Raw genomic sequence first — 14,611 nt, 5'->3', positions numbered from 1 at the left:
GCTCCATGAGTATGGGATTGGGGGTCCGTTGTTACGGGCTGTTCAGTCCCTATACAAGCAGTGCGAGAATTTGGTTCACATTGCCGGTAGTATGTCGTACCCCTTCAGGGTGGGAGTTGGACTCCGCCAGGGCTGCCCGTTGTCACAGATTCTTTTCATAACTTTTATGGACAGGATTTCTCAGTGCAGTCAGGGGGCGGAGGGTTTACGGTTCGGTGGCCTCAGGATTCCATCTCTGCTCTTTGCAGATGATGTGGTCCTGTTGGCGTCATCGTGCCGTGATCTTCAGCTCTCACTGGAGCAGTTCACAGTCGAGTGTGAAGCAGCTGGGATGAGAATCAGCACCTCCAAATCTGAGGCCTTTGGTCCTCAACCGGAAAAGGGTGGATTGTTCTCTTCAGGTCGAGGTTCTGCCTCAAGTGGAGGAGTTCAAGTATCTCTGGGTTTTGTTCACGAGTGAGGGAAGAATGGAGCGTGAGATTAACAGACGGATTGGTGCAGCATCTGCAGTTTTGCGGACTCTGTACCGGTCCGTTGTGGTGAAGAAGGAGCTGAGCTGTAAGGCAAAGCTCTCTGTTTACCGGTCGGTCTACGTTCCTACCCTCACCTATGGTCACGACCTCTGGATAGTGACTGAAAGAATTAGATTGAGGAAACAGGCGGTTGAAATAAGTTTCCTCTGCAGGGTAGCTGGACTCTCCCTTAGAGATAGGGTGAGAAGTTCAGTTATCCGGGAGAGACTCAGAGTAAAACCGCTGCTCCTCCATGTTAAGAGGAGCCAGTTGAGGTGGTTTGGGCATCTGGTAAGGATGCTCCCTGGGCACCTCCCTTCGGGCATGTCCGACTGGGAGGAGACCTCAGGGAAGACCCAGGACACGCTGGAGAGACTATTTGTCTTTCAGTTGGCCTGGGAAGGTCTTGGAATCCTCCCAGAAAATCTGGAAGAGGTGGCTGTGTAAAGAGATGTCTGGACCTCCCTGCTCAAGATGCTGCCCCACGACCCGCCTTCTGAACAAGCAGAAGATAATGGATGGATGGCTGCCACATGTAACTGATTTTAGAAAACAAAAATAGGTCATAACTCGGCCATTTTTACAAATACCAAGCTAATATTTGGTGTGGTAGTAGCTGAGAGTAATCCTCAACACATACTTTAAGAACTACGCATGAATCTGTACTTAAAACTGTGGCATTAACTGTTAGAGATAACCCTGCTGTCTGTGGTATGAAACATGATAAGAAGCACTGACTCTGTGTGCAGCAGGTTGTCCAAAGTGAGACCCTTACACAGTCAGTCAGGAAGTCCTCGGTCACCCTGTCCTCCAGGAGCCTCTCCACCACCTGCAGAGCTCTCCTCTCCAGCTCCAGCTTCTCCCGCAGCCTTTCCTTCACTGCCTCTCTCCTGACGGACACATAACAACAAGGCTCAGCCTAAAGCAGGGAAACACTAACATCCAATTAAAAGAGAACTGTTTCTTTACCGTCTCGCTTCTTCTTCGGCGGTGAGAGCTTTAGGTTTCCCTCCTGTCAAAACAGAAAGAATTGTGACGGAAAACATCAACAGACGCTTCATAAAAGCACTTTTGTTGTTTCTGGTTAGCTCATAACGAGCTCCAACATCTTCCCTCCTATGACAGAGTAAATTCTGACATGTAACTAACCCTTCCTGGGGGTCTTTGCCAAACTTCTCCTTTCTGCCGACTCCATTCTTTCTGTTTTTGATTTCCAGTAAACTTTGACCTCTGACGTAGAAAGTCTACGGCAGCCGAGAGGGGTCAATCCAAGTAGTTCGCGCTACAGCGGGGTAGCACCAAGTTGTAGTTTTTAATCTGTTTGGGACATGAAGAAGAGGTCAGCCACGTTTCTTTTCTGCAGTCAAATGTATCTTCTGTAATTAGAGGAGCTCAGTGTTTCTTGTGTTTGTTTTTATCACCCAGAGAAAAGCTACATGTTTAGCTAGCGCTAACATTTTCTGTCTCATGCGTAATTTTCACACTCCGGAGCTCAAACTGGCCTCAGTCTGAAAACATATGTGTAATTTAATCGTCTGGAGGATTCTGTAACCTTGTGTTTGATGCTTTGCCTTGTGTTTGTGCTCGTTGTTACTGAATGTACAGCCCAGCTGAGAGCAGCAGGGATGGCTCTGGAGCAGCTCAGTGATGTGGTCCAGAGATGTGTGAGTTTCTAAAAATGTTCACACCTGATCTACTAACTATGTAGTTTTTAACGAAACCAAATAAAATGTTTTCAGCTAACTCCGCTGGATTCTGTCCTGAATAACTATCAAACCCTCATCAAGGACATTTGGATGTTCCCTATTAATGATTTAGGTTCATAGATTAATCTTATTTATATGTTGGAGTGACAAATCTCAAACATCCAGTGGATATAAAAAGTCCACACAACCTAATCAAAATGACAGACTCTTAGCAGCAGCAACAAAAATAGTGATGCTGAGGACCATAACATACATTTTAACTGTCCTGGTAGAAAATTTGAAGTATTTACTCTGTTAATTTGGTGCCCAGAGAGCTGGCAAATCATTAAAATGATCCTATTGTTGAAAGCCACAGCCAAACAAAAAATAAAAATAAACAAACACAAAAGCCTGTGGGAAAATGTGATCATGTCTGATGAGAGCAAAGTTGTCCAAAAGCTATATAAGAGCACCATCCCCACTATAGAGCATGGTGTTGGTAGTATCATGATGTGGTTTTTCTCTTTCTAACAGAGGTTTTAGTCAAGGTGGATCTAAAACCTTCAAGTTTGCCAGAAAGCTAAAGATGAAGAGGAATTTAATTTTAACAAAACAAGAATGGCCCTAAGCAAACATCCAGATCAACAACAAATAGCTTCAAAAGAAAAAAAGTATTTTAGAATGTACTGTCCAGGGTTTAGATGTTGGAACATTTGTGTCGTGACTCAAAGAGAGCTGTGCACAACGGGCAGTCTAACAGATAAGGAGATAACTTTAGCAGAGCTGGTAAATATGAAGTGGTGGTGTGGCCTGCTGACAGACCAACTGAATGAGAATGAAGGTTTAATTAAATCAAAAAGTACTTCAACTAAATACTAAGGATTAATAATTATTCAGAATATTAAGAATGTTCATACGTGTGCCACCAGCTTATTGCATATTTTTATTTTCCCCTAAAATACTTTTTTTCACTTAAATTGTACAAGATATGTGTGTATGTGTCAGTAAATTTGGAAAAAAAAATATAGAAATGATTTATTGTGGACTCATTTTTCATATTTTACAAGTTTTGCACATCAACGGGCGTGTGGAGACTTTTCAGATATAACTTCTTCTTTTGGCTTTTCTCTCTTCAGGTGTCTCCACAGCGAGTCGTCCTCCTCCATCTCACTCTGTCCTCTGCATCCTCTGTCCTCACTCCAACTACCTCCATGTCCTCTCTAACTGCATCCAGATATCTGCTCTTTGTCTTTTTCCTGGCAGCTGCATTTCTAACATCCTTCTACCAATATATCCACTGTCCCTCCTCTGGACATGTCCAAACCATCTCAGTCTGGTCACTTTATCTCCCAGTTGTTCAACCTGTGCTGTAACTCTGATTATCTCTATCTAATCTTATCCACCCTTGTCAGTCCTAAGGAGAACCTCAACATCTTCATTTCTGCCACTTCCAGTTCTCTCTCCTGTCTTTTTGTCCATGTCACTGTCTCCAGACCATACAACATAACTGGTGTCGTAACTATCTTGTAAACTTTTTGATGGTTTCGGCAAAAGTGTTTTACATCGGGTGCTCTTCCTGCTACAATCCTCACCCTTTACCCGCGCTTGGGACCAGCACGATATGTACACTGGCTTGCGCACCCCCAGTGACTGGTTTTCAGATTTCACTCTGTAACAGAGAAAATAAAAAAGAGCTTTGGTCCCTCTCTGTTCTCCTCCCTCTCATCCTCAGGGGCCACTGTCCTGTAGGTTTTAGATATTTCCACAGTTTAACACATGTGATTTAAACAAACGGGTCATTACCAGACTTTTCCAGAACTTGATGTCATGTTGAGGAGGTAATTCAATCATTTCAGTTTGCAGAAAAACTAAATAAACTAAATAACTAAATCTTGCAGGATAGTGGCCCCTACGGACCGGAGTTTGACACCTAGAACATTAGGACGAAAACTAAGCAGACAGCACATTCTTACATATTGGGGCAAAACACTGTAAAACTATAAACAGTAAACTAATACACTAACATTTCTTGTGTATGGTTTTTTTCTGTTAGCAAAATACCTTGTGAGCCGCTGAATTTTTAAAATAAAATTTACAGAAAACGAATGGTTGGATGTACATTTACAACTGATTAACTTTTAGAGCTGACCTGACTAAAGATGGCTGCCAGCTCCAGTTGATCTTGAACAGATATTGAACTAAAACATTGTGTGGTAGTAGCTGAGACTGTTCAACAGTACATTTAATTTCTTATGACTAATTGCACAATATATTTGTTTAAAATTTTGCTATTAATATTTGGAGTCAGCTCTTGTCTATCAGCTTCATTCCCTGTGAAGCACTGAATGAATTTTAATGAAATCTACAAAAAGTAATCATTTCATGTCTGTCTACAACTTAACTCGGGGAGTCGGTCTAAGATGACATCGCAGCTAATCGACATACGTCATCACCAAAAATGTATTTACCTCCGTCAGTTTTACAGAAATGGACCTAAACTTTGTTGTCTGAGAGCCGTTTGCAACAAATCCTCTGTGTGTAACATTTTCTTCTTTCAGTGTCCACTGAGATCACACCACTGTTTTTAAGGTTTGCCTAACACAGTTACAACTGTGTCATTTCTCAACATGAGCTGATCTTATTCTAAAACTCTTAACATGAACATGGTGGGCAATTTACATTTCTTGTTGGACACAGCAAACACTCCCAGATGACAGCTACACCGCGGAGGATCATGACGTCTTCACGACTGCTGGGCGGACCTGCATCGAGGAGGGGAACAGCCCGCAGGTCCTCAGCATCATCTTGGATGAAAAGAATCAGGTACGGTCATCAGAGATGATGCTGACCCTTGTGGTGGTACTCCCTGACCTGGCTGTAATCTCTGTGCAGAACCTGGTGAGAAGTTTGGGCTGGAACCTGCTGCCTCCACTGGTTCAGGTGCTGCGAAAGAAAGAAGACAAGCATCTTCCTCAGTGCCTGGCCATTTTCAACCACCTCATAAAGGTCCACACACTTGCTCAGCACCTCACCTCACCTTCATTGCAGTACTGCTGATAACATCGTTTCTCAACAAGGTTTTGTCAAGCCCGAGTCAGAAACTGTTGGGACAGCGTGGAAAAAACAAATGTAGAGAAAAAAGCTAGGATTGTTGTTTTGGCTTTAATTTATATTTCAGTGCAGGAAGTTGATAACTAGGGGATGCTGCGTGTATAATGTCAGCAAGTGATTAGAATCATGATTTAGTGTGAAAGCAGAATCCGTGACAGGCCATGTTTCTAAGGAGCACACAGGGATGGAGGAGTTACAGCTTGTTAGTAAATGTTTTGATAAAAATCTTAAACTTTAAATTATAATCCTTAAAAACAGGGCATTTTTTTCCCTCTGTGCCAAAAACTATCCATCCATCCATCCATTATCTTTACCCGCTTATTCCATTTTGGGTCACGGGGGTCGCTGGTGCCCATGTCCAGCAATCACTGTGCGAGGGGCGGGGTACACCCTGGACGGGTCGCAAGTCCATCACAGGGCTACATAGAGACAAACGAGACAAACAACCATTCACTCTCTCATTCACACCTAGGGACAATTTTAGAGTTACCAATCAGCCTAACATGCATGTTTTTGGTCTGTGGGAGGAAACTGGAGCACCCGAAGAAAACCCACGCATGCACGGAGAGAACATGCAAACTCCACCCAGAAAGGCCCCTGGACCGGGGTTTGAACCAAGGACCTGCTCGCTGAGAGGCAGCAGCTCTACCAGTTGTGCCACCATGCTGCCTGCCAAAAATTATTGTTTAACAAAACTTATATATGAAATGTAAAGCAACCAAGCTTATTATGGTGGTTTAAAGAGTCCGTGAGGGGGTGTAGGAGCAGAACAGCCTGAGGGACGAAGGTTGCTGCTCTGAGTCTTGCAGGCTGGACATTAAAGTCTACGACCAGACAGCTGTCACTCAACACCTGGGAAAAGAGCTTGAAATGAGTTCTGAACCATCTGACCAAAGAGCCAACCTGCTCACAAAGAGAGAGCGAGAAGGACGTCCAGTGATTTTTGATCACAGCCTGATGTTGTGGAGGTTTTTCCTGTCCTGTTGGACCAGCAGTCCATAGAGAAGGACGTGACCATTTTTAGTGAAAGGTAAAGTGTAGCCGACAGAGGAGGATGGCAGCTTTTAAAAGTGGTAAACGTTTATATCCATCCACTTCCACTTATCTGTAGTTGGGTCTCAGAGGCAACAGGTTCAGAAGAAAAACCAGACATCTTCTCCCCATCGACACTCTTCAGCTCATTCTGGTGGCTCCTAAGGTGTTCCCAGAGCAGGGAGGCGTCCAGAGTCCTGCTTAGATTATTTTTAATGGAGGAGCAGCAGCTGCTCTACTCTGAGCTCGTCTTCTTACCTCTAAGGCTGAGCCCGGCCACTCGTCACTCGAAGCTCATGTCAGCTGATTGTATCCAGGATCTATGACCCTCATGCCGTGAGTTCTGACGCCTCATGACCATAGCTGAGGGTTGGAACCATTAGGAGTGTTTGATTTCAGCTCAGCTCCTTCTTCACAGCCCTCTCCTCTGCAGATGAGGCCCTGATCTATAAATCCATCTCCTGCTCCGTCCTCTCGTCACTCGTTAAGATGCTTGAACTCCTCAGTTTGAGGCAACCCCAAACCCAGAGATGTGCTGCGGGTCTGAAAGGCAGGAATGGATCATTACAACGACCGTTACTTTGATGTGCTACTTTTTTAATGAACTTTTTATTCTAAGATCAGTTAACAGGACATTTTTAATAATAGGGCATGACACTAGCAGGGTTTAAGTCCAGGAATCTGTATTTTTGGTTTTGTAGACCTGCAGGCCTAAAGAGCTGCTGATTGGTCTTCTGGAGGAACTGGAACACGATGATCCCGACACAATAGCTGACAGTCTCCATCTTCTTCTCAGCCCATTACAGAAAGGTTTCTAACACGTGTTCTCTTACTAAATGAACTCTTGAGACATTTCCAATCAGACCACTGGATTCACTGCTCCACCTCCCCTGTCCCACCAGTGCTGCTGTGTCTGGGGAACAGGAAAGCGGCGTCCCTGGGTATGACCCTGTCCTCGGTGCTGGACCAGCTGGACAAACTGCCTGTCCCTGACACCAAAGAGCAGGAGGAGGACGACGTCTTTTCACTTTGTCGTTGCTGCACCGACCTGATCCAGTTCGTCAGGCCCTTTGTTCAGGAGGCGAGGCAGACCCTCCTGAGCAGCAGGACGCAGAGGGACAACTCAGACGGGACAGCAGGTGGACAGGACGGGGCAAAGGAGGACGAGCTGCGGACAGAACTCCTGAAGTTGTGAGTAAAACAAGCTCAACTGGAGAGACGATTCCTCTTTCTGTGTTCTCTGCCATTATTATCACTCCACTGAAAGGTGAATAATACTTTCTCTGTGTGTTTGCATGTCGGCTGTGTTAGCAAAATATCTAACAAACTACTGGACAGAATGTAATGAAACTCCCAGAAAGTAGTTGGTTGTACTTCTATAACTCATTAACTTTTGGAGTCATCCCAATTCAAGATGGCTGCCACAGCTAATCAACCTTTGCCAACACAAAGGTAGCTGTAACTCAGTTTTATAAACACTGCCCATATATTTGGTGTGGTAGTCACTGAGAGTTATTCCCAACACATAATCCAAGTAAGGTTTGACCAAAACAGCTGTCACCCTGACCCTTCTCCTTAAGATGATCTTTGTCTAAAGCATGAAAGGCACTGGGCGATGTCCTTGCTTGGCCTTTCATGATGTGTTTGAATAAATATGAATGTTTTTTCTGTTCTGAAGCTGCATGAAGACCCTGACTCAGCCTTTGCTGGACGTCCAGCTCAGAGACCCCGACACGCTGCCGCTGTCTCCCCTCAGGACGTTTGCCACAGAGATTCTGGTGCAAGAAAATCATTTACTGCTTTATGCCAATACACTTAGAGCATCGCATGTTGTGTTAACGTTGATTCTCCGTGTGTTTCTGTGTTTCACAGGAGATTCTCGGTGCTGTCGGAGAGTCCCTCCCAGCTCTCGTGTTCCACCCTCTGTTGAAGAGGAAACAGGTTCTGGGCTTCCTGGAGGAGGAGGTGCGGTACCCTAAAAGCTCTCTGGCCTGCTTGGCTCACCTGGTGTTTGTCCATCACCTGGCTGCTGATACGTTCCCCAGTGTTTTTAAGTAAGAGGACGTATGTTTTATCTTTAAAGTGCCACTGCATCGATACACAAGATGTTTTTGATTTTTGCTGGAGCAGGTTGGCTCTTTTTTCTGTTGTTACTGAAATGTTTGATCAAGTTTAAAGGTGTTGATCCTGCTAACACGCTGTACACCCTCTTCTCAGCCCAGTGTTCTGTCTTCGGAGTAACATGGAGCACATTTCCCTCCTTCTGTCAAGGTAATACATGATACAGTAATACTGCAGCTCCACTGTGCGTTTACAGATCTGATTCTCTCCTTCTCTTATCAAAGACCTCTGAAAGCAGCACATAAACTCACCCAGTTTAGTAAACAAACATTTTTCTGGTCATTTTTCACTTAATAGCAGCTCCAGGTATCTTAAAGAATATAACGTAGAACACAATTAAGTGTGAACACTAATTTACATATTTAACCTTTCTAGAGTTTACCTTGTGTTTTGACAGTTTTTTTTTTCTAACCTTTTTTTTTAAATAGAAACGAGGACTCCAGGCTTCAGAAAGGACTGGTAAGTCACACCATCCATCCATTATCTTTACCTGCTTCTTCCTTTTTGGGTCGCGGGGGTCACTGGTACCCATGTCCAGCCATCACTGTGCAAGAGGCGAGGGATACCCTGGACAGGTCTCAGTCCATCACAGGGACACATAGAGACAAACGAGACAAACAACCATTCACTCTCTCAATTCAATTCAATTCAAAAATACTTTATTAATCCCAGAGGGAAATTATTTGTTGTTGTAACTCGTTATCCTCATTTTATTAAGAGATGTTATAGATACTGATGGTTGTAGACAGGAAGGATCTCTTGTAAAAGGTCCATCCCACAGTGGATCCTAAGAAACTGGCCGCAGAAGCCGTCTGATCCGTTCACCCAGACTTGGTTCCCCCGGGCTGTAGGACCGCCCGAATGCTGGGCAGAACTCCTCCCAGAGCGATGGCCACTCCTCCCAGCAGTTTGCCGAGCTCCTCATCGCTGCGGACAGCTAACTGTAGGTGCTGAGGGACGATCCTGTCCTTCTGCTGTCATGAGCCGTGTTTCCTGCTAGTTCCAGGATCTCAGTGGTCAGGCACTCGAGCACAGCTGGCAGGTAGATGAGAATCCATCCACAGAACATCCTTTCAACTTATTTGAGATTTGGGGCTGTAGTTGAGATATTATTTGAGCTTTTGAGATGTTAATCAGCTGCTGTTGGTTGTAGAAAACTGCCTTGCTGCCATGGTTACGCATCATAATAAATGTCCAAAACTAAAAAAGCTTCAGTAAAAATCCTTCCAGCTGCACAGCATCTGATACCAGAGGAAACAATCATCCAAAAAATGTGATTTACATCCAGAAAAAGAGGAATTAAAGTTTCCAAAAGCAAATTCTCAGAATGAAAGTAACAGAGCTGCTCCAACATGCAGCCACCTTGAGCGGCGCAATTCTAGAACTCTCTCACTCACACCTAGGGACAATTTAGAGTCACCAATCAGTCTAACATGCATGTTTTTGGTCTGTGGGAAGAAACTGGAGTACCCGGAGAAAACCCACACATGTACGGAGAGAACATGCAAACTTGAACAGGCAACGTTCTCGCTGAGAGGCAACAGCTCTACCAACTGAGCCACTGTGTTGCCCTTAAGTCACACTTAAAACCCCTTTTTTATGTTTGTATTTTCTTTTTAAATTTTTTTTTTTTCTCAAGGGACCATTTTCACAAAAGCTGTGTACAACAGTCATATTTGCTGTTTTATAAAGGGACTAGTCAACACAAAATAAAGGCTTAAATTGGGGCCTCGTCCTCAGTAATGAGGGTGTTGGTGCAGTCATTCATGGTGAAGAAAGAGTTTAGGCGAAAGGCAAAGCTCTCTGTTTACTGGTGTGTTTACGTTCCAACCCTCTCCTATGGTGATCAGGTTTGGATCATGACCAAAAGAATGAGATCCCAGATGAAATGAGCATCCTTCTTAGGGTGGCCACGCTCAGCCGTTGAGTTGAGGTGAGGAGCTCGGAGCAGAGCCGCTGCTTCTTGCATCAAAACCATTCAGCTGAGGTGGTTCAGCATCTGTTTAGGATGCCTCCTTAGAGGTGTTTCGGGCACTGATACAGGCTAAAGAGCTTGTGTATCTTCTCTGACCTGGGAATGCCTCAGGGTTCCCCAGGAGGAGCTGCAGTGTGTTACTGGGGAGAGGAACGTTTGAGTTTCTCTCCTGGACCTGTTGCCTCTGTGACCCAAACTAGAGAAAAGCGGTATAAGATGGAGATGAGGTGGAACACGAAACCTGTTTCTCCAAACCTCTGGAAGACTAGCAGGTCTCCTTCAAGAATTTCTCAATATTTTGCTTTGCCTGTTTTTTTATTTAACTCTGATCATTTCCCCAGTCTCTTCTCATGAAAATCATCCCCACAGCATGATGTTGCCACCACCGTGCATCACTGTGGGGATGTCTTCTGACCGTGATGAGAGTTGAACGTTTGCTGTGGCGGCATCATGTCTTCATTTTTAACAATGAATTTAATGGAGCTCTGTTGGAGGAAGAACTCAGTTCAGCTTTCATCCGTGTGTGTGTGTGTGTGTGTGTGTGTGTGTTTGTGTGTGTGTGTGTTGTGACCACACAGGAGCTGTATGAGAAGAGTCTGCTGCGGGTAGAGAGCTCTAGTCTTCCAGCAGATCTGCTGGAGATTAAAACTTTCCTCACAGTCCCTCAGGTAAAGAAAGTTATTTACTTTATGACACGAATGTCGTCTTCGGCTCGGTCTAATTTCAGTGTCTACTTTCAGAACCTTATAAAGGTCATGACAATATGTCCTAAAGACGTTCTGGTGAGTTGTGAAAACACTTTTATTCAGCTTGGCTTTATTTGCTGTCTTTATGCTCAAGCAACAGTCTTTACAGAGCATGTTGGTTTTGTCCTCAGAGGACTAAAGGACTGAAGGTGTTCCAGCTGAGCATTGATAAGTTTGGTACTGAAGCCAAGTACAGGTTCTTCCAGTAAGTTCCTCATTTTGACCCTGTAAATGTCTCATAACTCTTTCTCTTTGTCCCAACTATAACTAATGTGTTTTGTGGTCGCAGGTACCTGCTCAGGACCAGTAACCATTCAGGAGTGGAAGGCTACGTCATTAAAAACATCAAGGATCAGATCAACGCTGCTCTGCAGGTAACTTTCATCAAAGGTACTAATGTAGAAGAACTGAAGCATCCTTACTGTGTGAACGCTGAGTCAGCATTCGTTCACCTGTTTGTAGTTTCTTCTGTATGTTTGTACAATCAGATTACTTACTCTGTAACAATTCATATACACATCAGAACTCTTCTCATTAGAAATGACGAGTTATGGGTTTTAGTGTTTTTACCTTGTATATTTGTGAGTAATTTAACATTACGAAAAATATATTTTCCACAGAAATATATTGAGATCTATTCCTTTTAGCTACTGCATTGTTCATTTTGAGCACTTAACTGTGCAAGTTGATGTCATCAGTAACATTCAAGCGGTCTTAACTTTACAACTTCTCTGCACACAAGCCCTTCTTTTTTCTATAATGTTTATAAATCTATAAACACGTGGACCCTTTAGCCTTCTTTCAAGCTGTGTGCCTCTCACTGGTATAAGCTTTATGGTTTTATTTCAGATCCCGTTCAGATTTTTCCATTCAACCTTTATTTATACAGATTAGTCTCATTGAGCCTCAGACCTGTTGAAAATGCACTTCAAATAACTCATTTACTTCCATTGTGTCCAAGCTCAGAGTTTCTCTTCAAAACTGGTGTGAAGGCTATTTTTAATTTTTACCTTCATCTCTTCCACATAAAACACTGAAGACATAAAAGTTTCCACGTTGGGCAACCAGATGCTTCAGACTTCCAGTTCAGGATTTAATGCGATTTATAGTTTCGACACATTAACATCCAATTTAAAGGCTTATTTTGTACTCTGCATTTATATCTGTCTTATTAAGAGTGCTATCAGTGAGTGAGAGACACATTGTGTGGTTACCATGGTGACCCTGAAACGCCTTTATGCTGTAACTTCAGGCTTCGTTTTGTCTTTTCTGTCTCCAGCCAGGGAACGGTAACATCTGGTTTGAGGGGGTCCACCTGCTGCCTCTGCTTCAGAAGGTCTTCTGTCTTCCTGATGGACCTGAGACGGATCTTCTTCAGTACCTGGACAGGTCTGCTCATGCACACTCAAACACTTGAACCCAAATCTGATTAGCTGTAACTGTGTGGCCCGCGCAAAAAGACAAACACAGTAAATCTACAAATAATGACTAAAAGATCAAATAATTCAGGCGTTTCATTGGCCCAATCAAAGTCGAGACCTCCATCTGATCAAAAGCTCTGATGGGATCTTAGGAAAACAACAACAAAGCATCACAAACCTCCGTCAACTTTGGCAACTTTTACAGTGAAATGACGATGGAAGGACCGACTGATTCTGGGTTTTGATTTAGCTTCTGTCCAAAATGTGGCACGATGGATTGTTTTAAGATACACTGCCTGGCCAAAAAAAAAGTCACCACCAAAAAAGGTCCCACACTAATATTTCGTTGGACCGCCTTTAGCTTTGATTACAGCAGCATTTACTGTGATATTGTTTCAATAAGCTTCTGCAATGTCACAAGATTTATTTCCATCCAGTGTTGCAATAATTTTTCACCAAAATCTTTTATTGATGACTAGACACTAGGCATGATGGGTGCATCACTTCACCTGCCTCTCTTCTTATCCTGATGAGCCCATCACTCTGGAACAGGGTCAATCTGGACTCATCAGACCACATGACCTTCTTCCATTGCTCCAGAGTCCAATCTTCCCTGCTTTTAAAGGTACACACAAACAAGGTGTACCTTTAAGACCAATCGTTAGCATGATTAACTCTGTCACTTACAATGTTTCCAAATATCTGGCGTCTGTACTCATCCCTTTAGTTGGCAGCTCAGAACACCACATACAGAACACCATGGACTTTGTGGATAAGGTGAGGGATGTCATCATGGAGACTGATGAAACAATGGTCTCTTTTGATGTCACATCACTCTTTACGTGCATTCCTGTTGATGATGCAGTAGAGGTGGTCAGTTTAAGATTAAAATCAGACACCACTCTGAGCAGCAGGACCACGCTTTCCACAGAACAACTGTGTCAACTCTTGAAACTGTGCCTGCAGTCAACCTACTTCACATATGGGGAGCAATATTATAGGCAGAAACATGGGTGTGCTATGGGGTCTCCAGTTTCTCCTATTGTTGCCGACCTGTACATGGAGGAGGTAGAAAAGAGAGCCTTGACGTCCTTTTCAGGGACACCACCAAGTCATTGGTTCAGGTATGTTGACGACACCTGGGTTAAAATTAAATCTCAGGAAGTCCAACATTTTACTGACCACATCAACTCTGTGGATAAATACATCAAGTTCACACGAGAAGATGAAAAAAATGGCAAGTTGGCTTTCTTGGACTGTGAGGTCTCAGTCTCTGATAGAGGACAATTGCAAACTGTGGTGTACCACAAACCCACCCACACAGACCAGTATTTGCAGTTTGACTCCCATCACCCTTTGGAGCACAAGTTAGGAGTCATCAGGACTCTGTATCACAGAGCAGACAGTGTCCCCACTAGCTCAGGAGCCAGGCAGAAGGAGAAATCCCACACAAGACAGGCTCTAGAGCAATGTGGATATCCTAACTGGGCCTTCCTGAAAGCAGAGAAGAAACCCAAACAGGACTCCAGTCAGCCAACAGGTGAAAAGGAGGAACCCAGACCCAGACCAGTGGTCATTCCATATGTTGAGGGAGTATCAGAGAAACTGAGACGTTTATTTTCTAAACATAACGTCCCAGTGGCTTTTAAACCCCAAAATACATTACGGCAAAGACTGGTTCATCCCAAAGATCCAGTCCCCCGGCACAAACAGAGTAATGTTGTGTATGCTGTTCAGTGTCAGGAGGGCTGTGATCAGTCTTACATCGGGGAAACTAAACAGCCACTGGCCAAAAGGATGGCCCAGCACAGAAGATCAACATCATCAGGCCAGGACTCTGTGGTCTACACTCATCTCCAGGCCAGCGGTCACTCTTTCAGGGATGAAGATGTTCACATCATGGACAGAGAGGAACGATGGTTTGAGAGAGGAGTAAAGGAGGCCATCTTTGTGAAAAGAAACCATCCATCATTAAACAGGGGTGGAGGCCTCCGGGTTCAACTGTCCC

The 14,611-nt window shown here is 44.0% G+C and overlaps 2 protein-coding genes across 2 annotated transcripts in view; one reads left to right on the top strand and one right to left on the bottom strand.

The window, feature by feature from the left end:
• The window catches only part of rpap2 (RNA polymerase II associated protein 2), a 24,789-nt gene extending 23,051 nt beyond the window's left edge, over nucleotides 1-1,738 (bottom strand). Inside the window, exons 1-3 of the mRNA XM_037681635.1 lie at nucleotides 1,662-1,738; nucleotides 1,482-1,524; nucleotides 1,288-1,402 (exon numbers count right to left, since the gene is read on the bottom strand). Of these exons, the coding sequence (XP_037537563.1) occupies nucleotides 1,288-1,402; nucleotides 1,482-1,524; nucleotides 1,662-1,707 (204 nt within the window). The 5' untranslated portion in view covers nucleotides 1,708-1,738. The remainder of the gene's footprint in view (nucleotides 1-1,287; nucleotides 1,403-1,481; nucleotides 1,525-1,661) is intronic.
• A 26-nt stretch (nucleotides 1,739-1,764) lies between these two features.
• Nucleotides 1,765-14,611, top strand: part of glmna (glomulin, FKBP associated protein a) — a 14,436-nt gene continuing 1,589 nt past the window's right edge. The window contains 15 exon segments of the mRNA XM_037681634.1: nucleotides 1,765-1,851; nucleotides 2,118-2,176; nucleotides 4,895-5,020; nucleotides 5,090-5,203; nucleotides 7,042-7,150; nucleotides 7,243-7,531; nucleotides 8,019-8,118; nucleotides 8,213-8,394; nucleotides 8,558-8,611; nucleotides 8,890-8,920; nucleotides 11,015-11,104; nucleotides 11,177-11,218; nucleotides 11,314-11,387; nucleotides 11,472-11,556; nucleotides 12,462-12,571. Of these exon segments, the coding sequence (XP_037537562.1) occupies nucleotides 2,138-2,176; nucleotides 4,895-5,020; nucleotides 5,090-5,203; nucleotides 7,042-7,150; nucleotides 7,243-7,531; nucleotides 8,019-8,118; nucleotides 8,213-8,394; nucleotides 8,558-8,611; nucleotides 8,890-8,920; nucleotides 11,015-11,104; nucleotides 11,177-11,218; nucleotides 11,314-11,387; nucleotides 11,472-11,556; nucleotides 12,462-12,571 (1,445 nt within the window). The 5' untranslated portion in view covers nucleotides 1,765-1,851; nucleotides 2,118-2,137.

The sequence above is a fragment of the Nematolebias whitei genome, chromosome 9, assembly GCF_014905685.2.
Source record: "Nematolebias whitei isolate Nwh7 chromosome 9, NemWhi1, whole genome shotgun sequence".
NCBI lineage: Eukaryota > Metazoa > Chordata > Actinopteri > Cyprinodontiformes > Rivulidae > Nematolebias > Nematolebias whitei.
The sequence above is the reverse complement of the archived record's forward strand: the minus strand, read 5'-3'. Positions and strand labels throughout refer to the sequence as shown.